The sequence below is a fragment of the Bactrocera neohumeralis genome, chromosome 5, assembly GCF_024586455.1.
Source record: "Bactrocera neohumeralis isolate Rockhampton chromosome 5, APGP_CSIRO_Bneo_wtdbg2-racon-allhic-juicebox.fasta_v2, whole genome shotgun sequence".
NCBI lineage: Eukaryota > Metazoa > Arthropoda > Insecta > Diptera > Tephritidae > Bactrocera > Bactrocera neohumeralis.
In genome coordinates, this window is record NC_065922.1 from 78,891,054 (window position 1) to 78,916,323 (window position 25,270).

Consider the following 25,270-nt stretch of genomic DNA (forward strand, 5'->3'; position numbering starts at 1 on the left):
AAGAATATATAAAAAATTTAAATTGATGTTCAATGATAGGGGTAGATTAACCACGAGATTTTATTCATTTTCATAATATTAAATACTATATTACTTTGATTAAATCACTTGGAAACTCTAAATTTACGCATTTACATACATATGCAAATATGTATTTACATATATGTACCTGTATACGTATACGTGTTGATTGATTACCCGTGTTTTTCAGAGCAGCATGAAAAGGCGATGCACACATGTGACCCACAAGGATTTATTCATTTTTAAATTAGCATATAAAAAGTAATGGAGAGTTTTAGAGCATATGTTCCTCATCAGCTGGTTTTAAAATCCAATCAAAGTGTTTTTGTTTTTGTTTATATGTTGGGTAAGTACATATTTTATTATAATTTTATTGAATTGTTTTTCTTTTTGATTTGCCAATTCAGTACATGTCACATATGTACATATACATATGTATATTGAATACATTGAAAAGAATTAAAAGGCCGGTAATATATGGATGTAAAATTCTATATTTTAACTTAAAAAAGCAAAATTACCAATGAATTTAATAACATCATAGCTAGTACATACACTCACATACTTTCGTATACAATCTTACATAGGCAACAATATTTTCAATATTTTCTGTAACTTAATTTAAGTAAAATTCTGAAATTCTGTTATGATAATTAGAGCTAAAAAAAAGAACTCCCACCGTGACAATGTTTTCGTAACATTGCCGTGACCAGGATTCGAACCTGGGTTACTACGGCCACAACGTAGGGTCCTAACCACTAGACGATCACGGCTACCGGGAAGTTATTACAATTTTGACAAATGCCACAAATGCCACAAATGCCACAAATGCCGCACATATCATATTTGCCAAATTTCCATCTTATATTTATATGTACATAATCTTTTCAAGCTTTGATAAAATATTCGGCACTTACGGATTGAAAGGTAAAAACATAACATAACAAAAGGAAGTCTAAATTTATCTACATTTTCGAAAGTAATGGGCGTAGAAAGTAGTATTAAAATCGTATTAATGCACAACTTGTTTAGGATTTAGCATTTTTATTTTTCATTTGAATATTTCATATCATTTTTGTATATATGGTCTTATCTACTATACCACTTGACTAGTCCACGAGGCAAATAGGGATAATTCCTTCAGGATATAAGAAAGGTTGAAGAGTATTTTCAAAATCACCAAAAAGCCAGAAATGTACCTTCCCGCTGAAGATAATTTAACGATAGGAATAGAAATGTGAAAATATTTGCAAGCAACATTAGCTAAAATGTCTAACAAGTTTATTTTGTTAGCTGGTTTGACAGATATGTATAAATAGATAAAAAGGCGCTAGAAATTAAAAAATGTTTGCATATAACAAGCAAAGATTTTGTAAATATACCATACATTTATTTTTCTGTCTAAAGGTTTCTCTTGTATATCCAATTTGAAATAAAGGTGCATATAAGAATGTGAAAATAGTGGTACACTAAAAATCAACTGCAACGAAACATTCTATATGCTATTGTTTTCATTAATTTCGAGTTATTTACATATATGCTTATAAATAATATTACTTACTACTCTTCAAGTGAAATACCGGTTTTAAGAATTATGAAAAAATATCTTCCTCCGTGACAATGTTGATTACAACATTGCCGTGACCAGGATTCGAACCTGGGTTACTACGGCCACAACGTAGGGTCCTAACCACTAGACGATCACGGCTATTGAAGACAATTTAAAATCTAACCAAAGTACAATTATGTTCATATATATAAATATTTACCATACCGTTATTATTTACCAAAATCAAAAGCTTACAAAGAGCTTTCAGTTGAATTTTTATCAGAGAATTACACATACATTTTCATAGCGAGGCAAGGACAAAAGGAAGGAAGCATCAGCTTATGTATATTTTAATTAAGCCACCTCAAAAAGGGAGCGCGAGCGCTTTAGCTACTACTTTATTGTAATTTTTGTCTATTAAGTATTCGACGTTTTAGGTAATCTTTTTTTTACACGTTTCATTATCTTTTTGTATCTTTCTAATAGAAATAGTTTTTTCTATCTAAGTCGTCAGTGAGGGTATTAATAACAAATATTTCGCACATTTTTATCTTTGAAAATGGAAATTTTCAAATGCACAGTGTGGGCAGAATTTACTACATTATCAAAAAAAGTCCAAACCTATTTTTAAACATAAATAGACAAGGGCATCGATAATTCATGTAAAAACCATTCTTTGTGACTATTTTTAGCATTTTTCCCCCGCTTACCTGATGTATTTTTTGAAGGTATATTTTTCAATGGTCTCGTTTCCGAAAACTATAAATTCATTAACCTTGTCTGCTTTTACAGAATTGGGTCTTCATTCCCAAAATTTCTCAAGATAGACAATTACTTTATAGTTTCTCTGGTCCTCACCACTATACTTACTGTCTGCGTATTGCTACAAAATGTTTCTTTGAAAGAATGAAAAAGAGTAAATAATAATACAGTTCTCGGCTGTTTTAATGCATTTATTTTTATTTTTGGTTTTAGTACTTCATCCTTTAGTAATTAGTATTTTATTTTTTAATTTTCCACGAATGTGCACCTGTCCCAAAATATGTTTGTATATAGTACGTAAGTACTTTATTGAGTGCCATTTTAATAACATTTTTTATAGTGTTTTTCATTTAAATACGGTAGACTTCTTTTCTTGTTTTGTCGAACTTATGTGAGGTCGAATATCTAACATCGAACCAATGCTGTTTTAAAAAGTGCATTATTGCGAAATTGGTCAATTATTCACTTTACAGTTGTGATAAATATACAGACATGTACATATAAATGTTTCATATTATTGTAAAGTTGACAAGATTTTAGTTGTATGTCTGCATAAATATACATACATATAATCTACTAAAACATATAATCCAATACAATCAAAAGTAAAACAAAATTAAACATAACAGGGTATTTGCCTCTAGCGTTTATTATTTGAGGTTACGGGTGTGCATTTTTTGGTTACGTATTAATAAGTTATTTTATATCAACAACATTGTATTATTTTGTACCATATGCCTTTATACAAACATAATGCAACAGAAAATAAATTCTTAAAACAAATAGTAACAAGAATTAAAAAAAAAAAACATAAATTGAATCATTCTATAAACAAACAGGCATATATTTAATATATGTATATATTTGTTGGCTTGGATTATCCTGGAGACTAGGCGTAATACAAATACATATATTTAAGTATGTTTTTGCACACGTCAAAAACATGTTAATATTATTTTATTTGTAAGCCCTTTGACACTCATAACTACCTCTTGAAATAAATACATGGAAAGCTTTGAATCAATCGATATTATAACATCGTACATTATGGACATTATAGACATTTTTTTTTGTTTTGTTTTTTATGTAATTGAAATATAAAACTACCAACAATTGCACATAAGATAATCTGTAAGTTTATTTATGAAAAAATTCTTTAGATTGTTCAAGCTGTTTTACGCCATTCAAAAGGTACTGTATACCGAGCAGGTACTTTTGTAGCGCTAAATTCTGACTTAATTTATTTGTTTATAAATTTTCTTTAGGTAATTCAATTTACAAAAAATTAGTGTAACCTAAAATTATTTTCCTATTTTGTACTTTTTTCCACTGGTGATAGGTTCAAGTTTAATATTTTGAAATAGCTGACTCAAAAATAGACAACAAATATTTATTTATGTTTCATTTTCGTTTAAAAAAATGTGCAGTTGTTGGCAATTGCTTATTAATAAGCACTGATTCAATGACTGTTATTTAATTTTATGCAGAATTATATATAATTTTCTTTCTTGTGAATTTTTTATTTAATTTTTTTTGTTTGTTTCTGTAATATTTAATTGCCGATTAAACATTTGATTCGAACATCATATAAGTATTTTTGGATTAGTTATAATTTGTTGTGGTAATTTTGTTGCCTAATTTGTTAATTAGAGTGCCTCTTAAATATACATATACACACATTTTTTGCGGCTCCATAGAATTCATGTCAATATGAATACTCAAATGCTTCTATATCTGAATAAATGTTAAATAGAGTGGTATGAAAGCCAATGATGATTTCCTATTCTATATACATATGTACATATGTAGGTCTGCCTGTCGTCACTTATTTTCACAAATAGGAAAGTATTTTATAGCTTTTCGCATTTCTTTGGCATTGTTGCCTTATATTAAACTAATACATTTCATATAATAAATTTTTCAAACGTTGAAACTTTAGTCATGGTATATTTTTGAGTACGTGAATATGTACATGTAAAACATTATTCATTAAATAAGGAAAGCCATTTGTTTTGTATTTTGTTTTTGTTTTGCTACTGCCATTTTCTTTTCGTTTTAAATTTTTGTTATATATTATACCATACATACATACATTATTAGGCACTTATACATTGTGATTAAGTTCGTTTTGCAAAAATCTGCAAAACCGTAATAATTTGTACAACTATTATTCGGTCCCATCGTTACTTTTAGACCATAAACATGTGTATATCTGTATCTTTTATATCAATTGCATCAAAGAGAATATTAGATCCAAATATTTAACTTCATGCTCAATTCTGAATATAGTAAAATTCCAATGTTTTTTTTTTTTTATTTACACATCACACATTTAATATTTTAATCGTTATTTACTAAAAAAGAAGCATTATAATGAAGGCACATGCAACCGCATATATTTTATTTAAAATGAGCCAAGTTGTGTCATTTATGTCTTAAGTGATTTTTATTAACACCCATACATGCAAATTTTGACCACTTAATTTTATAAACCGCAACCGGCGCATATATTTATTTCATTTTAATTCGTTGAACTTTTCTATTCTAATACAATTTTCGATGCAAAAACCTTTTTGTATTGATTACAAACAAATGTGCATGGCGATTTACATCTTTAATATAGATTTCTGTACGTGTATAATTTGAAAAATAGAAATATTTTCTTTTAAGCGCACTTTTAGAATGGTAACTCTTTATTCAAATTCAAACTATTTCGTATTGTTGATTTGTTTTCAGATTATATTCGTTTGAATGAACATTTAAGGCAACATTGAACATCGCATATTTTTAACTTTCGGTTGTAAACATCATTTCTTTTTTGTTTATTTTAGTATATTAGTTTTATACATTAATATATTTATAAAATATGAGGTTAGCTGAGTTTAGTTTTAAGCAGATCGTATGTTACATTGGTTGTTGCTAGTTCTGTTTATATAAGGCATTCTTAAATTACTGCATATATATGGAACCTCATACATATGCGCACATATATCACTTATATATAATATCATAAATTTTTGTTTAAATACTAAATTGCAAAATAAAAATATCTGTACAATTAAAACCTACATAAAATAAATACAACTATACATAAAGGTTTAGAAAGCATATAAAAAATATCAATCACGTAGCTCAGTTATTCTGCATAACCTAACCTTCGCATATAGAAATCTTTGTATATAAGATTTTGAAATTAGTATATATAAAAATGATGGGCTTTCTACACACCTAATCTCATTAACATATTACCATAATTAGTATGTAATTCATTGCAGTTTGACTTTGATTTTCTAGAATTTCACTCAGATCTGTTTACTTTTATCGGACCTTGATACTCGTATAACAAAGTGTGCCTTTCATTAAGCATAAAATAAAATAAATATTGTTGCTATTAAAAATAGTAATTACTGCTGCGGATGTGATTCTTCAAATAGCTATGTTTATAAAATATTTAGCAATTAAATTTTATATCTACTGGTTTTGTAGTTTTGGAATGCTATGTATGTCAATAGAAAAAATATAAAACAAAAATTCCCTTAGTGCTATTCCCAATATATGAAAGCCCTACAATTACCAATTTGCAGATTGTAACGAAATTTAACAGATTATCTCGTTTCTATGAATCTTTGAGATAGTAAAGCCACCGAAAGTTCTCGTCTAAAATACTTGATTTTATTTGAATTATGTATTAAAACCACCAAGTCAATTAATATATTCGAGATTGGTGGTAACTGGGCTTCATTTATTTAACTGGTATGGAAATAATCAAATTGTTTTTGGAAGGTAATAATCAAATGTAAAAAATGTAAGCATATAAATAAATTCAGCATTACTTAGTGGAAGACTTAAAACACATTTAGAAGTGTATACGCATGTGTTATTGAAATCCCGTACCAGTTTTGTGAAGCCTAGACTACCTTTTACTTACTTCAATTCTAGGATGTTTTGATTGGAGAAGCATACACATACTTTGACTAACCTTTCATTTGTAGTCAGTGCTGCCTCTGTTTGACTATTTACCTTTTATTTACTTTAGCCTTAATAATTGCATGATTATCATATTCACTGGGATGCTAAATGTTTCAATTTAAAGAAAAAACATATTCTAATTTTCTCAATAACTATTAAATCGAATTTACGCCAAACATCCATTGTTTGTCATGAATGTTGCCGCAACACTAGAATCAAGGTCCACAAATTCAGCACCATCTCCGGTGAGTTGTGCCAACAAATCGGTGTCGTGCAAGTAGTCATTTTTAATCGATATTTGATCGTGGAAAGGTACAATCCCACTACTTCCACCTATCAGTGAGGTATTGAAATCCATAAGGTTGTTATTGCTGCTTTGATGTAGAGCTGTGATGCTATTATTGTTGTTGTTGTTATTACTGAGACTTCCATGATGTAAGCTGACAGCATGTTTAATGTCTACGTAACTGTCACAATTACTCTCAAAAAGGAAACGTTCTGCTGATTGAGCGGTGGTGTAGGGGCTTTGCGAGTCGACTAGCTCATTTTTTACGAATTCTGTCGCCGTCGTAGGTGTAGGCATGACTGAAATGGGGCTAACAATGTCACCAAGTAATACACTGCCGTCGTCGTTGCTTTGAACCGAGGTGGGAGTATTAGCTAATACCAAACCAAGACTATTTTCACAGTTAGGAATGTAATCAGAGAGCTGTTGGTTAATGGAAGAAACTACGGGGGCACTTCCAATTTGGGGGGTAGCAGAAGATTGTGACGAAAGTTTCGGTAAGTTTGCAGGCAAGCATATATTTTCTTGTGATGGAGAAGTTATATATCCAAGCTCCTGTGGCGTTGGTGACGGCTTGCAATAGCCATTTGGCAAATGCTGTTGTTGTGTTGGTAGTTGATGCAGTTGGTGATTAACAGCAGCGGCAACAGCTGCGGCATTCCGTGGAAATTTGATGGTTGACATTGGTGGGATTGCGGTGCGTTGTGTTCCATGAGTTGACTGATTACTGAAAGTGTTGTTAACTTGAACTTGTTGTTGCGTTTGGGACTGAATTCTATTAACTGTGGCGTTTGCTGTAGACATGTCTCCATTGGCAGTACTATTGTCATCCATATCAATGGCGGTGAGGTACTTATGAGCTGGTGAATGCAATAGTTTAGAAGGTAAATTTAATCCACCTGCATGTATACAAGTTGTTGAATGGCCTTGCAACATATCAAGTAATTTGCGACGTTCAACTTCTAAAGACCGAACTTGGGTTTTTAAGTCAACATTTTGGGTTTCCAATTGCTCCGACTCTTTTATAAGGTTTTGTGTGCGCTCGCGTTTCTTCATACGACATTTAGTAGCAGCGATTTTATTGCGTTCGCGGCGTCGTCGCCGTCGATCCTCATCTTCTGGTGTGAGGCCTTTTGAAGACGTCTTACATTCAGTTTCTTCATCCGTTGATTCCTCGCCATCTTCATCTGGACGGGAATATTTGGAGTTTGGCTGATCGGAGCTAGAGCTTGAATCGCAAGTTGACAGTTTTCGCTTGCTTTGAATTGAAAGCTTAAGTCCAGCCTTAATGAGTTGAGAACACGTCTGTAACCGAAAAAGAATTCATCAAAAGCAGATGCATCAGTAAGCTCGTTACTTTAAGTGAAATAATTAAATTAAATTCTTTTTTTATAAAAATTGTTATAATAATGATATAATGATAGTTTTCTTTTTTCTTTTAAATCTATGCACTATTTTTAATGGGTAATCTGAGTTTGAATTAAAAAAAAAAAATATTGCCAGGTTAATGTGTATATCCAATATACATATGTATGTATTTGTCGTCATTGGAAAATGAAGTAGTGTTTTTGGTTTATACAAAAAACAAAATACCATTGTTTACTTTTTTTTAAGTAAATCTTGCTTGTCGGCAATATCCATAAATGCAAAAAGGCTTATTTTTGAAGTAAAGTGGATAATACATATTTGGGAAGTATGTTGCACTGGTTTGAAGTTTCCAAGTATGGCAGCTTGTCCACTTTTCGTTCCATCTCAATACGCTGCTATGTAAAAGTGATTACTCTTTGGTATGGAACGAAGAGTGCAGTAATTTTTACGAAACTGAAATATAAATAAATCCATGTATTTACTAAACACCTACAACAGCACGTGACATACATTTGCTGATACACACATGCATATAGTTCGAATCTTGTTATGCATGCATTTTCTTGAAGAAATATGTCCATACGTACAAAGCTTATGGATGAGCTGGTTAAATCTTGACTGGTACATTATGTGATCGCCTGAGCCACAAAATATTTTTTTTTTTAACTTCTGTACGAAATTATTCAAGTTCAAATATAATACATATATGCAAATTTATATACATACATACATACATAAGTTCATATAAAATTTTAAAGGGTTCTTTAAGAGATAGAAAGGCATAATATGAAAGCAGACAGATTTTATACGTTTTTTGCAGTTGTTTCTGTTACAAAATCAATGCGGACTGGACCGCGTCAATCTTGATAAGAAAACTTCACACATCAATGTCACGAGGAGAGACTGCATGCACTGGTCGTTGAGTAAGCCCACACCTTTAAATGAATGAAGGCAAAAGCAATAAAACACCAGCACACACTTTTGTAAACGCGTTTTATGCATGTACTAAGTATAGGTGCGCACGCATATAAAGAAAACAGCAATGTAAATATTTGACCTAAATTTGGAAGCCGTTCGGGCTTTTGGTAATATTTACTATTTATTTGTTTAGTTAATATAATATTCTTAAGCTTTCAGAAAGATGACGGGTAAAAGTCGTAGAAAGGAGATATTATTCGGGGAGGATAGCCTTTTATATTTATGAAATATTAATGATTGCTTGTATTCTAGACATACATATGTACATATGTGCGTTAAGTTATAAAAATTTAGTTCGAATTATAAATAATAAAAGTGTACCTGTTGAACACTTGGTGTAGTATTTATCCCACTAGGCGAGTCTGCAGGTGATGTTGAAGAACTGGAATGACTACTATCTTGCGATATGATCTATAAAGGATAAATTTAATATGCACTATTTTCATATTATCATAATAAAAAGTTTTTTTAACCTGGGCGATCGAGGTTCCATTAAAGCTACGCATTGAGACAGCGCTACCAGGAGTTGACGCAGCTGAATCATTATTTAAAGGTGCGAAGCTATAGTTGTCCATCGGATTTGTCATTGCGATTAAAGAGTTCACAATTTCAGGAGTTTTTGGTGTAGTGCTTAGGCCAGAGCAATCGATGCCCAGCAATGACGATGGTGTGTTGAGGTTAAACATTATGTTGTCTTATGGTTTTAATTTCGTTTTTAGACCAAAGCCCAAAACAATATATATTAATGCGAATTATTACAGCGCAAAATCACAGATAAAAGCGTTGAATGGCGTGTTTCAAACTTCCTTTTTGTTATTATTTCTTAATTTATTTTTATTACTTGTATCACATTCAAATTTATATTCATAAAGTATGAATTTTTTCGCCGCCCATATAATCCATCCTCATTTCTCTGTAACGTTAGACTAATTTTGAGTCTTATATAAAAATCTATTTACGAAGGCAGATCCAAAGACATTCAAAACAAAATTTCTGTAATAGAAAGACAGATACATTAATTTGGTTTTAAAGATATGCAGGGAAATAGATATCAGTGAAATATTTCAGCGAGGCAACATACAATAATTAGACTCATTCGTTAGAATTTTAATTCATTTAGGGCTAATTGAAATTTATGAGTAAGAATTTTCGTTACTTTTAATTATTCAATTAACTACAATATGTACATATGTACATACTGTTATACATATATACTGAAGGTCGCTGTCTTCTAATTTGTGAAAGGCAACATCGGTTGAGCAATGAAAAAATATATATTGCCGAAAGTTGTAGATGTAATTAAAAGTATTTCATATTTTTATGTTAAAAAGTATTGTCATAAATTTAAAAAATCATAATTTTTAATACAACATAACTTAATAATTTTGACATTTTTGCGATTATGTATGTATGTATGTATGAATAAAAAGCCATAAATCATAATAGTTGAGATTCAAGTGGAGCTGAAATTATGACTTCTACATGGTTGGTGGCATTAGTCTTTTAAAAGTCTATTTATGACATTCGACAATGTTTATATAACTATATACTCACGGACTTATTACATATCTATGTAGGTATGTATGCATACGTACATACAAAAATATATATTAAGAATTTCTTCTTGGTTGTTATTGTGTATTGGATGGGCATCTATCTTTCTTTGTGCTTTTTTGGACTCACGCTTATTACTATTTATATACATACATATAAATATTATGATATTTATTGTTTACTGCTCATTATCAAATCAGATAATCATAAATTAAAAATGCCCGGTGAAGCAATTGTTACTAGTGGGTTATGACGGTTTACCGATTGAATTAGACGTATGTACATATGTATGTATGTTTAAACTATTTAGTATAATGAAATATATTACATAGAATGGTATTCATTTATATGTATACACATACATATACATATGTATAGGTACGTTTTATTAATTTTTATTTTACTTCTGTTTTCAATAGATATTTTATAGAAAATGTGTACATATGTATGTATGTATGTACATATATTGTGTATTTTATTACAATATTATTATTTTTTAATTTCAGTGTATTTAAAGGCATGTAGTTCACTTAGGCACAAATCACGCTTTTGGTATGTACATAAATGTTTATTTCAATCATTTAATATTTATCATTTTATTATATGTATATTTATCCACATTTTCCGAATTTTGCACCACTATAATACATACATACACACATACATACATATGTATATGTTAATTTTGGGATTGTGAATAAATCTGAGCCATTAAAAGTTTTTATTAATTATTACATTGTAGACACTTTTATATAACTTCTAATATATAATATAGTAGTATTTATTTAGAATATTTGCTTATGTACTCATGGATTTGTATGTATGTACAAATTTTCGTATATGGTACAATACGTGAATTTATTTAAGCAAGAAGTCAGGGAATGCATGTTATTTTGATGTGCTAATTGTGGTCACAGCTGTGCACTGCTGGCTTAAAAAATTTAATGGAATCGCGATGAACATATTTGATTATAAATACTCATGTACATACATATGTATGTATGTATAATTTTTGGGGAACATGTAAACAATGAATCAAACTAAATGCAAATTTACAATTATGTTTTTTTATTTTTTATTTTTTCTTTAATTTTTTAATGTTTAAACGGAATTGTCCAAATATTTATGAATTCGCATGCATGTACATATACTCTTGAACATCTGTTATGATAAATCATTATACACTAGCTGGATGGAAGTTTGTGCTTCGAAAAATACGAAGTCAAACGAACATGTGTACCTGTTTGCATGAATACTTATGTACATATGTACATAGTACAACTGCACGTATATTACATATAATACATATGTATAGTACGTTTCGTGGGTGTGGTTCATTCGCGGCCGAACAGCATGCGCAAAAGAGGGGCTCACGTTTTTAAATATTATAGTGCTAAATTTTGTAGATTTCGTTTTACTGAGACACAGGAAAGTCAGACCATACAAACAATATATGTATGTATAACTTTATACATATTGTCTTTATTTTACTGAGTTTAATTTGTGAATATCGTTTTGAGAATAGCTTGTTGTTTTCAAGTGGGTGAATTTGGTGCGAAGAAAACAAAGCACAAAGGTGGAGATGAAATTTAAAACTTTGATTTTTATTAATTTTTGCGTTTTTAAGCTACTTATCTCCTAAGCACGAAAACACGAAACCTTATACATACCCATAAACATAATTTGCATTTCTATGAATTTGTGTATAGTTTTTTGGTGGTTTGTCTTTTCTATTCCATTCCATCATTTTGCACACCGTTTTTTAAATATATTTGTTTTGAATTTCCGTATAATGTGAATAAATAATAATAATATTAAGCAAAATTCAATGTTTGAATTGAATAAACTCTATTCTTAAATTTTCCGGTTTGGAACAATATTAAAACGTTTTCTTGTTTTTCGCCTGCTGTTAAACAATTTGTTGCATTTTATAGCATTTTCTGCTAATTAAAATGCGACTCTAAAATTTCTAATTAAGCGTTATTTGTTCACTTCCAGTAATTAAAGGGCTATTTCATTTTTATAGAAATATACACATACTTAGGTGCATACATACATATGTACATACATACATATTTCATTTAGACTTGCTTGTTATTTTTTATTTTATGTTATTTACTATATTATTTACATACAAACATTTACCGCTTTTGTTCATTATTTCATTCAAATGTACTAAAGGGGTTCCATGACATTAAATGTATTTTTTTAGTATAGTATTTCCTTATTAGCATTTTAGTACTCTTATGATCATATGAGTGGGTATGAAGTTTCTATTCATATGTACATACTTATGTACATACATACATACATATGTATATCCGGTGAATGCGTGGTTGCTTGTATTTCTTATTATTTATACGCTGTGCTAAAACAGCAATCAATTCTAACGTCTATAACATAAATTTGCAAGTTCGGTACCAATTTTGGATATCGGGCATTAACACGGCTTTGCCAAAAAAAGTCATGTGGATATGTATTTGTCGCCATACATATGTATGTATGTACATAGATAGTTGGTGGACACATCAGTTATTTTCTATAACCACATTTCTTATATACATATGTATATGTATATGCATTAACTTTTTCCGATTTGTGTTAGTATTGTTTATTTTACATAGCGTTTATTTCATCATCAGACTGCGAAAAGTCAATGCACACAAGGACAGTGTTGATAGACACGTTCGCAGGAAGTGCTTCAGGGAGCAGCATATTTATTCGCTTTAATACGGCGGTAGAAGTCTAAAAATATTAAAAGTAATTTTTGTGCTTACATATGTATATACACAAGTTGTTATATACATATGTAAATGCACATAATCGTATAAGTCAATAACTTATTTTTTTTTAATCTGCAAGAGTATGTTAAGGAAAGTTTCAAACGTTTGCTAAGTCATGACATAGTTGAAAGAATAAGATTTTATACATAACTCTATCAGAACAGCACGTATCTAAATAATGTGCGCCTCCTTTCTAAAAATCAGACTGTTTCTGACTTTTCAAACTAAAATCCATTCCTTTTTTTTAAAATTAGTAAGAATACAGCCTGAAAAAATAGTTGAGCATTAAACATTGATTAAAATGCATATTTTAAGCAATTCATGTGATAAAGAGGTCGGCACTCCTTTCAAATTTAGTCATTTAGCCAATCCCAATTTCATTTTTGGCAAAATGAATTATGTTCATGTGGCATGCCAATCGCTGTTTTGAAGATTTTTATAACATAGTTGCAAGTTCGCTAATAAGTTTTAATACGACTGGGGAATATCTGTGCTACCACAGAATAATGCGCGGGCTGTGACGGCAACAGTGCTGCCTGAATTCATATATCAAAGGAAGACGTATCCATACCAACTTATGTACATAAATACATACATACATATATAAGACGTCACTTCGGTTGGCCTTGACACACTTAACTCTATGAATATATTTATATATATATGTGCTTATACATACATAAGTATGTCCATGTATCTGAAAGCTCTCCCATTCCGTAAAATCTATACATACATACATATCACAAGTAAATGCGCGTATACTATTTCAAACTGTCTCCCATTAATTATATACAAATGTAGCTTAGAGTAGATTAATCTGCTTAAATACAATAAGTTTTACTCACGCTTAATTTTGGGTAATATTAGATTTCTTGTCTTTAAGTTAAATATTGTATGGCTGCTTGCACTTGAAGTGATTTTAAGGAGCGGATGTACTAGCCACTAATTACCTTACATATGTATACATATTTATTTACCAGGTTTACAACTTGGTTTTTATAAAGGTTATTAAAGGTTGTACTTCATGTTTAAATAAGTCGTCATATTTTATGCATGTGAATAAAATTTGTTTCTTTAACATTTTTTTTCAGAGAAGGATAGCAAATAGATAGTATGAAAAATCTTTGTTTTATTTATTTTTTTATAATAGCCTGGCTATTTTCTGAAATTTCAAAGAGTCTAATTTTTTTCTCCTATAGAATATTTTATGTACATACATACATAAAATATACATATGTATGTACACATGTTTGTTCACATTAAGGGTGCCTTATAGTATCTATTACCCTTCGTGGTGCAGCCCGAAGTTAATTTTGTTGCGTGTAAAAGCCGACGTCTGTCTAACGCCATATAATGTAAAAGATATACATATACTATAATGAAATAGATAACAAATGGAAGAGAAATTGAAGTTTCTACGAATTTGAAGACGTTTTTAACACTAACATTTACGTAATATACGAATATAATTATTTAGATATACAGTGAAATGCCTTATAACCGGATTCTCAACGTCGCAGTATTTTTGTCCGACAATAAGAGTTGTCCTCATATCGAGGCGTGGCAAAAACGTGTGTTTAAAAAAGTTTTTCTTAGAGCCATAAGCTACAACTAATAACTAATTTCTACGGAACTAATAAATGCGAGCCAATGTCCCGCAGAAGTGAATGAATGACAATTATCCCATTAGTTTCCGTTGAGCTACCGCGAACTAGACGGCGCTTGCGCAAGTAAAGTTGTTTGCTGCATTGTTTTTAAAAAACTGTCGCAAAACTCCATAAATTATTAAGAATAAACCAACAAAACGGGAATACAAATAGTACACAATTTTCTTTGCACATTTTATGAAATCTTGTCTGTTAATCAGAGATAATTTGAACGAAGTATTAACTAAATAGTGTCTGTCCGGTTAGGAGAAGTGTTCGTTCATAAGGACTATCTGTAATGGGGAATTTCACTGTATCTACATACATACATATGTATGGTTAAAAATTGACAAAATTAAATTAAATCTATTGAAAGTACGTATAATACCTACATATGTGACCCTGCATTTCAGAATTACTAAATTAAGCTTTTCAATTAATTTCGGTTTTTGTGTTTTGTTGTTTGCATGTTTTTCTTTTTATTGTAACATTAAAGTTAAAAAGTAATGGTTTTCATAAAGCACAAAACGAAAATTTAGCAATTATCATTAATTGCAACTACTTTTTAGGGATACATCACCCCTTCTCCCATTTGCTTACATTTGTAGTAAAAACCATTTCGTGAAATTTATAGTTACATTTATGGTTTCTTTTTTATGACAGCCATCACCTTTGCCACCAGCGCAAAGCAACGTGAGACACGTTTATTGTCGACATTGTTGCATTGACGCACCCTACACCACCACGTACGCTAGCATGTCAGTACAGCGTTGGGCAATAAAAGTGGAAATATGTAGTATCTACAGCTGCAACGTCCCGCTATAGCGATAGCTCATCCCGCCTCTACACTTGCTGCAGTTTTTGTCGATCATAAAATTCACAGAGCTTTCATGCATCCTTTGACATTGAATTAACTATAATTTTGCACAATTCCCCAGTTCACCCTCTCTTTTTCCATTTTACTTTTCTACTTACATTTTTACAAATATCGCTATAAAAATTTGAGTACGCCCCACCTCCGCATGTGTGATGTGTTCTTTCTAAGTGAGTGTGTGTACATGAATATAGGAAAATACAATAGCATGAGCGTAATTAGACGAAATGCTAGTAAAATTCAAATTAAGCTGTACCGCAATCGTTCAAAGCAATACCGCCGTCAAACGCACAGAATCAAAAATTTTAACAACAGCAAAAATTGCAGTAATAAAATTTACAAAAATAAGTTACAATGAGGAACTTTGTTTTACTTTTTCAGTACTTTTATTTCGTATAATTTTTCATATTAAATTCATTTTCAAAACATTTCGCTTTGCTGTTTCATTTTTATATCTCACTAAATAAACTTACGGCAGACATGTCAATTTGTATATTTAAGCATATACATATGTACATTACGTATATGTACAAACAATTATGTATTGCATGCTTGACTAAATGGCGATTGCTTAGTAACTAGATTGAATACATCCTCCTTCTGCTCTATGCATATAATTTTTGTGAAGCCTGCGCAAGTCCGCTAATATATGTACATCCATACATATGTATATACATATAAGTAGGTAGGGGAGCAAAATATCTGGTATTCATGTATCATGACTTATTTATCAAATTTTATGCCATAGAAATTCTTGAGCATAAAATGAATGAAATTCTTTTGGCGTCAATACAGTCTGCGATTCTGTGACGGTGTTGCATCTGAATACATTTATAAATCAAGCAAAGAGAATTGACCCATCGTCGACCTTTCTGAATGTGTGCCAAGAAGGAGTCGGCATTTTTGTAATTCTCGTTATTTGTGAATTGGCAATGAATTTGTTATACATTTTGTTAGAAGTGGGTGTTTTAGAAATAAGTGTAACTTTTATTATTTGTTGCTGTTTGTTCACCTGATGACAATCATATGTACATATGTATATCGCTTGAATTTGCCGTTGACACGACCACTACCAATTACAGATTTTAGGATTTTTAGTTAAAACGATTCTAAATGAAACATATACATATGTACATACATATGTTTTTAAAAGGGAATACACATATTTACATTTTTTGGCGCTTGCTGTCTTTTGACTAATTTGAATATCAATGAAAACAGGTTTTTCATATTCAAATTTAGAAATCTAGAAGTAGCATTTCTTGTTACTTGATTTCACTTGATATTTCATCGACTAGATAAGAATTTGGCTTCCTCATTTTGGCATTTCCCCAAACTCTTAATTTCTAACTATTTCTGATACCATGCAGCTAAATTGTCATTAGAGTTTTTAATTCCAAAAATTTGATATTTCCTGTAAATCCTTATGTAATGACAAAATACGAATTTCAGGTATGCTACTAAGTACATATATACTCAGGTTCGACCTAACAACCCATGGAGCTCTTGCCTCGCGTTCAACACGTAAATATTATATTCAAATCGGACCCAAAATTAAAAAAAAATAATAATCCAAATGTTAAAAGCGTAAAAACCTGTCTCAAACCAGATATCGAAACAAAAATATGATAATTTTTTTAATAAACCACGTCCAATACTACAATACCAGAAGTTTGCGAGAAAAAGCTTTAACCCTAGAATATGAATTAAGTCTTAGCTGTTGTTTAATTTATTATTCTTATTTTAACAATAGTAATTTTGCAATTTGTCCAATTAAATTTGTATACGAGATCGAAAACGACTACTATCATTACACATAGTCATATTTACGTCAGAACATTTGCAAATAAATACGCGAATATACATATGTATATATACATACATACATATGTATGTATGTATAAATACAAGATTCTTAAACACAACTAAACAATGTACATATAGAAAGTACTATTCAAATATTTTGGGACAAATGTTTAAAAAATGTTAAACCTAATTTGACAGTGTGCATTACATTACCCCTATGGGTTAACATTTATTACAATCATCCTACAAGTTTAACCAATTGCTAATGACAAACAGTGCACATAGGTATGTATAGTATACTCAGGCGCGTAGACAAACCAACTGAGAAATGTTCGGAATAAAATATTAAACGAATTAAAGCGTTGCGCCACAATTAAAGTTAAATTAATTAGATGGCTGTTAGTCGCTCCGCTCTCTTCTTCTGTTACTCCATGTGTACATACATATATTTTGGGTGTGGTCGACGCATACTTATTTAGCTTTCGGGGTTAAAACTCTAGAAGGCCAAAAGCGAAATGTTTATGAAGCGGTTGTGCAATAGTGGCACAGCACGCTGGCTTGGATGGATTCTCACCGGATTTCCGTAAAACGCAGAACGCGGATCGCACCCACCATATCTAATTTCAATACTGCGCCATTCAAACCTTCTTCGCTTCTCTTTTTTCTTTGGTGCGCAAAAGAGTACTAATAGTTTTACATTAATGTTGGCTTATTTATCACCTTCTAATTAGCTGATTATCCCATCTCCTAATTATGCGTAGTTTAGTTTATTATTATTTTATATACGTTATATGTTGTGTATCTTCGAATTAAAGTGGTTGATTCGATCAATCTAATGATACATTCAATATGAATTTGTCTTTGTGAAAATTTGTTTAAAGTAGTAATCAAAACAAATCACTGCATTGGATTTTTGGTTCATATACACCGGGAGGTAGTTGTCTTCATTATACAAATTTGTTCAAAAACGCTGATGCGTGTAATCCGGAAATGATCGCCCACCTCAATTGCTAATGTAGCTGATCCTAACCTCTACTTTAAAGTCAATTGTTCAATGAGCGAGGTGTATGGACGATAGCGGGCGGTGCAACTTGTATATATGTATCGGGTGATTTTTTAAGAGCTTGATAACTTTTTTTTAAAAAAAAAAACGCATAAATTGGACGCCCAATTGGACTTTCCGCCCAAAATTGGACTTTCCGAATGGACCACCTAAGACGCAGCCGCGGTCAACATTTAAATGAAATTATCTTCAAAAAGTAAATGTCATGAACCAATCTAACGTTTCAAATAAAGAACCGATGAGATTTTGCAAATTTTATGCGTTTTTTTTTTAAAAAAAGTTATCAAGCTCTTAAAAAATCACCCGATATTATTGCACTTTTTTTTTTATTTACTTCTCGTTTACCGCCGAATCGAGTTTTGCTCTATACCCACGCAAAATAAATCCCTCTATACTATAACAACCACCTACACAACACCTGACGATCTCTGAAGCGACAGTATTGCTTCCATTGCCATGGTGTTACCATTGTTACAGCACTACTAACACACATGAATGTTTAGTTGATTTTCAATTTATTGTGTATGTACATACATACATACATATGTACATACATATATACCTACATGTGCGCTCATATACATATAAATTGTTTTGTTTTTATTAGTATTCATCTCTTAATAATTATATACTACTGATGGCACACTTTGCAAATATTTATTATAAATGGTTGATGCACTACTTGTTGCAGCGTTAAACAGCTGATTTGAATATCCCGTGCTCAAGAGTGCTACATCGACTTGCATAAAATTCGAACATACATATTAATCACATTACAAACATAAATAATGTATCTTTAATAAAATGGTCCAAGTAAAGGTTAGTTCTTATAGAATTAATATGTTCGCAAATCATAGCACATATGTACATACATATATTAATATTAATAATCTGTTAAGGTGTTCAATTCAAATTAAAATTTGAAATGGAAAATTCTGACAATCGGAATATATAGCAAAAAACAGCATTTTTATTTAATTGTAAGCTAAAACATTATATATTTTTTTAGGCCTATGATTGAAAAAATTGCTTGATGTTTGTGTAGCCATGTTATGGAAGCAAACCCATTGTGATTATATACATACATATGTATTAGTAAAGTGCCATCACATACTGTTGAAATGCTAATTGTGTTTTGTTGTAATTTTTTTTTCGGTAATTAACATGTTATGCATGAATGCCATTTTGCTTCTGGTCAAATCTAAATTTGTATTAGTTTTCACTTCTACGATGTATGTTTGCTATCCATTGTAAACATTCTTTTTTTAATTCTTTTTGGAAAGAAAAGCTATACATAAATAAATTTATATTCAAAAACCTCTAATAAAAAATAAAAATATAAAAAAATTTAAAGGTTTTGAGCAATTTTCTGACAATATACATACATATGTATGTACTATATTTCAGTAATGTTATTATTATATATTCTACGAAGTACGGTTTTAAACGTTGCTTTTTAACTTGAATACTTTTAAGTTAGTAGTATTAATACAACTAACTACATTGAGGTATTCATTTAAAAAAGAAGTCGTATTACCCCACTGTAATTGAATTCAAAATGAAAGCAACGAAGCGATACATAATCAAAAAATAATAATGTACCACACACACTAATACCTTCAAACACTTTGCTAACGTAAATAAATTAATACTAAAGTAAGAAAAATAGAATACATAAGCAAATTTAAGCTACTAACTCTATATAATCATATATACATATATCTACATATATCTAGATACATACATATGTATGTATATACACAGACCAACTCACGCACATGTACTGTACTTAATAAAATATATGTACTTCAAGGTTAGACGGAAAGCAACAGAACGTCAAAAAATAAAAACCGACACTAAACCTACGGCAAAAGTAATACTAACAATAATAAAGCGAACACCAAATTAACAACAAAAACAAATCAACATAAAAAACACCGGCAAGAGCAGCTAACGTACTGAGTTCCAAATGAAAACAAAAAGTACGAACTCTGTTTGTACATGTTTTTCGGCGGATTTCAGTGGAGCTTTTTCTTGTCCGACAGCTAAGAATTAATGTTTGGTGTAGCGTCCGTCCGTAAGGAGGGTGGATTTAATTATAAATGCCAAACGAGTTTTCGTTTTATTAAAATGGAGAAATAGTCATACTAAATGTGAATGAGAAAAGGAAACGTAAAATTACGACGTGAATCAATTAATTCAAGTAAAAATAGCAAACCTTTTATAATTTCGTTTTAATAAGTTATTATTACCAAAATTTGTTGTTAAAATAGAATAATTTTGAGACGTAACACAAACATATGTATATACATTTGTGTGTATATATGAATGTATGTATGTATGTACATAGAAATTTTTTTTGCTAAAATATATGTATGTATGTCGAACTAAAAATAAAATATTTTTAAAGTAGACTCCGAAATACATGCATATGCATATTGGTGATTTTTTTTGGACCATATGGTCCACCTTTACATAGTAACATGAATGTCTGTCAGCTTGTATCTAGTTGTATACATATGAATGTATGTCCATACACCATTCAGCTTACTTATCTGTAGGTATATACATATGTACATACTTACATACATGTATTGCCTATGCTCACCATAGATTTGGGAACGCTCAATTGCATTCTACAGTGTTTTAATATGTTAAAAAACGATAAGATAAAAAACCTATAAACATGAGAATTACTTTACAAGTTCCTTTTGCACCGAGTCAATGAGAATTTAACGTCTTTTGTTAGAAATTGTCTAACCATTCATTTGCTTACAAGAAAAATTAAGCTTACGACCGCCTTTTATCTGATAAGTTTTAATCGGTACGTTTTTTTTGGTTAAAATAAATCGAAAATGGATTTAAATAAAAATGTAAATTCAAAATAATTCATTTAAGTCCATATTCAGCAATAGCAGATAATATCTAAATACTTTGAAAGTGTCTTTTGTCATTATGTGGAAAGTTTCTATATTCCATATACTACATACTTATACATACATAGGTAGTACATATAACTCATAATTAAAGATTTTGACTATTGCTAGTAGCTTGTAAAAAGAAAAATCGTATTGGCCTAATTCATTACATATTATATAGTATATTCTATATACATATGTATATTAAATTAATGTGCATTTGTAAGAGTTTGAAGAATCATCCCTTTTAATAACAATATATGTACATATCTATGTATATATATTATAATACATATGTACATATGAAGTTACTGTTGACTTGCCACCCTTGAAAATGTTATTCGCATTGTCCTTAATACAAACATGTACATACATAATATTTTTCTTTAAGCTTTTATTTCATATATGTATGGATGTATGTATGTACCTCCACATAACTCCGATTTTAAGTGAAATTACTACGCAATATCGCTTCGCTCATCTGGAGTTCCAAAACAAAAATTCTGGAATCTAGTTGTGCGAATAAGTGTACGATTACATGGGGCAACTTTAGTTGCTAATTCTCGGGCGATTCTCTTTTGCTGTCGCCCATTACCTTCACACGAGCAACTTGTGTTGCGCAACTCTGCTCGAGTTTTTTTCTCATTCTCTTTCACTTTTCTTTAACCCATTGTCTACTCTTTACTTTAACCCATTGTCGTTTCTTTTTCCTTATAGGTATTTGGGCCACTCTGTCACATATATTAATCAGTTCTGTCAATTAAGAAATACATTTTATTTATTAAAACAAATTTTTACTATCGTCTGAATCAATTTGTATGGCTTCCTCCATACATTTCACAATATCTTTAATTAATTCGATTTTTTCGTCATACTCCATTTTCTAAAATATTTATATTATATTATGTATATTTGTATACATATTTGCAAATTACTTACCAAAAGATGAAATTAAATTTTTTAAATATATTCAAAATATTAATTTCAAAAAAATAAGAACACGAATGCCGAAAAACGTCGCAGCGAACTGCTACGAATAAGAACACAAAGCGAGTTGCTGAACACTGGAAACTCGGCGCGAGTCCCCTCTCCTCGTCGCCCCCTCGCCCATAAACCAAGAGTTGCCGCAACAAAAGTTGCCTCGTGTGAAAAGGCTCTAATAGACACAAATTTCGTTTTCCCAAAGCATTTTCCTCTCAATTCAAACTCATTTCAATTTTGTATAAATGTATATTATTATATATGTATGTATGTATGTATGTGTATACTATAAGACAGGGCACACATTATGTATACATTTTTGCTTAGAATTATGTATACTTGTATATAGAGGGACTTTTTTAATATTTATAATCATATTGTGAGAGATTTATTTGAAAGTGTGTGTTCATACGGAAATGTGTAGAAACGAATAGTTTTATTGATCAAAGAAGAAAATTCTAATATCTTTGGGTCCACGTTTTCCGCTGTTAGCTATAATTCATGTTTTCCTATTTAATACTCATTCAAAGATTTGCAGAAGAGAGGGTGGTTGAGCAAGACAAGGTGATTAGCTGATACGTCAGCGATTGGCAAGTGTGCCAAAAAATACATAAGTGCCCGCGGCGCACATCAAACAAATTAAGAATGATGAGATTATATTCCAACCAAGAAGATATCTTTTATAAAGCAGAATCTTATTCAAACTGATGGCATACGGCCACGAGAAAAGAAAAGTAAAATGAATATAAGTATGTAAATATTATTTTTTGTATACATACATACATACATGTGTATATGAGAATATATTTATATACATATCCATACATACATATATACATATATAGGCGCATTTCATACAAATATTAAATTATATACATATCTATAGAATATGTATATGATGGAAAAATGTTCAAAAGTGGAGAATACTGTATGGACTTATGCAAATAGTGTGCACATACTGACAATACATACATACATATGTATGTATAGTATGTGTGAATATTTTCGAATGTATGCATTTAAAATTTACAGAGTGAATAAGTAAACACCTGTTGACAAAGATGTACATACATACATACATATGTACATTTATTTTTTCTAGTATTGTATGTACATATGTATGTATGTACATATATAATTATGATAAAATTCAAATTATTATTAAAGTTAATTGAATAACTTCATTTAGAAACTTACGATTTTTAAACAGATTTCAAGCTTCAGTTTTTATTGCGAGATTTGCATATATGTACATATGTATGTATGTACATAAATATGCATATTAGCAGTTTAGTAAATATACTAAATCGTCTTAATAATCCGTATTTCTTTAACACTAATTTGATAAGTCACTTTTTAATATACATGTATTTAATAAGCAGCTTTATAATTCTAAGTTTTTCATCTTATTTTTCTTATTTAGGAGACTTTTGTAAAAAATATTAAACACAAACATTAGGCACTTTTAGTTTTCAAACTGTATAAAATTGGTAACTTTCTTTTTTTTTAACCTTTACTGGTTGTTACAACTTGTTTGCACATTTTATTTGCATTCTTAATTACTAATAAATATTTGGTCTTGTCGTCACATTCCACTTTATCCACACAATCATAGGACACTTCAAATAATTTGAACCGATTTAAGACGAAAGGGGTTACTAAAAGTTTAACAAATTTTGTTTTAAAACAGTTTATTGTTTTTCATAGTTTTTACCGAAAATCAACAGGCAATCGGACTTATAAAGCGCGAGTGATTGTTGCGTTCACGACGAGTCCAACACATTAAATAAACTTAGGAGCAAATTTTGAATTTGTTTAATGCGACAATACATAAACTAACAGCAAAGTCAACGCTGACAACGCCAACGCCAGCGACAGCGACAACTGTTACGATGGCGGCACAATCGATGTCTACGAAGACAACTCGTAGAGTCGTTGAGTCAACCTATGGATTCTATTCTAACGGCAATAGCCATTTATTAACCGGCACCGAAAAATAAGAAGATACGGCCTCGCCTTTTAGAGAGAGAGAGCACGCTTCTCGCGTGTTTCTCGTCTAGCTTTCGAGTTAGTTGTTTATTTAGTATAACTTCTATGATATTGATATTTGTCCTACGGTTCGAGATTACGCTAATAGTGGTTGTTTTTTACTTTAATTTCTAAAGTCGGAGCAGAGAGCTTTGCACTCTCTTGACACAATTCGACCACAAGTACTCAAACAACCCCTATTATAGAGCAATAATTTCACTACCAATGTTGGCATTATTAACATTTCAAAAGAGAAGGCAATTGGCAATAAAAAAATCGAAGGGAGTTAAACACTGAAAGATTATTTCTTCAATGACAAAGGTTGATAATGGTGTAATATTGGAAATCTCTTAATATATTCGCGAACGCTTTTACATTATGTAACGTCCGAGTTTACTGCACAATAATGACTGAAGTCAACTCGTGTAGTATTGAAGTCTGTTCCAAATGCCGAAGTAAATAGCATACCAAATGACCAAAAGCTAAAAGCTCTGGAGAGAATTGAATTACTATCAGTTAGCACCACGCCATCAAACAAAGCAAAAACGAAAACGAGAAACTTTTGCTACGCTCTTCGTAAATATTGGCTACCCAGTCAGCATTTGCAAACATAAATATTAAACGTCTAGAAATCGAATCTTCTTGTGTAATGCAAAATTGTATAATGAAATACATATGTATGTA

General features: G+C 30.5%; 1 protein-coding gene and 2 non-coding genes across 3 annotated transcripts; all 3 read right to left on the reverse strand.

Moving 5' to 3' along the window:
• Nucleotides 1–722: 722 nt before the first annotated feature.
• On the reverse strand, nucleotides 723–794 carry Trnah-gug (transfer RNA histidin (anticodon GUG)). Its single transcript has one exon. It is a non-coding gene; the product is annotated as a tRNA-His (tRNA).
• An 863-nt stretch (nucleotides 795–1,657) lies between these two features.
• On the reverse strand, nucleotides 1,658–1,729 carry Trnah-gug (transfer RNA histidin (anticodon GUG)). The gene has a single exon. It is a non-coding gene; the product is annotated as a tRNA-His (tRNA).
• A 779-nt stretch (nucleotides 1,730–2,508) lies between these two features.
• On the reverse strand, nucleotides 2,509–24,989 carry LOC126759928 (activating transcription factor 3). Its single transcript, XM_050475124.1, has 4 exons — nucleotides 23,756–24,989; nucleotides 9,407–9,926; nucleotides 9,255–9,344; nucleotides 2,509–7,892 (listed from the first exon to the last, which is right to left on the reverse strand). Exons 2-4 carry the CDS (start codon nucleotides 9,617–9,619, stop codon nucleotides 6,468–6,470), a joined length of 1,728 nt encoding a protein of 575 aa, XP_050331081.1. The 5' UTR covers nucleotides 9,620–9,926; nucleotides 23,756–24,989; the 3' UTR covers nucleotides 2,509–6,467.
• Nucleotides 24,990–25,270: the final 281 nt, after the last annotated feature.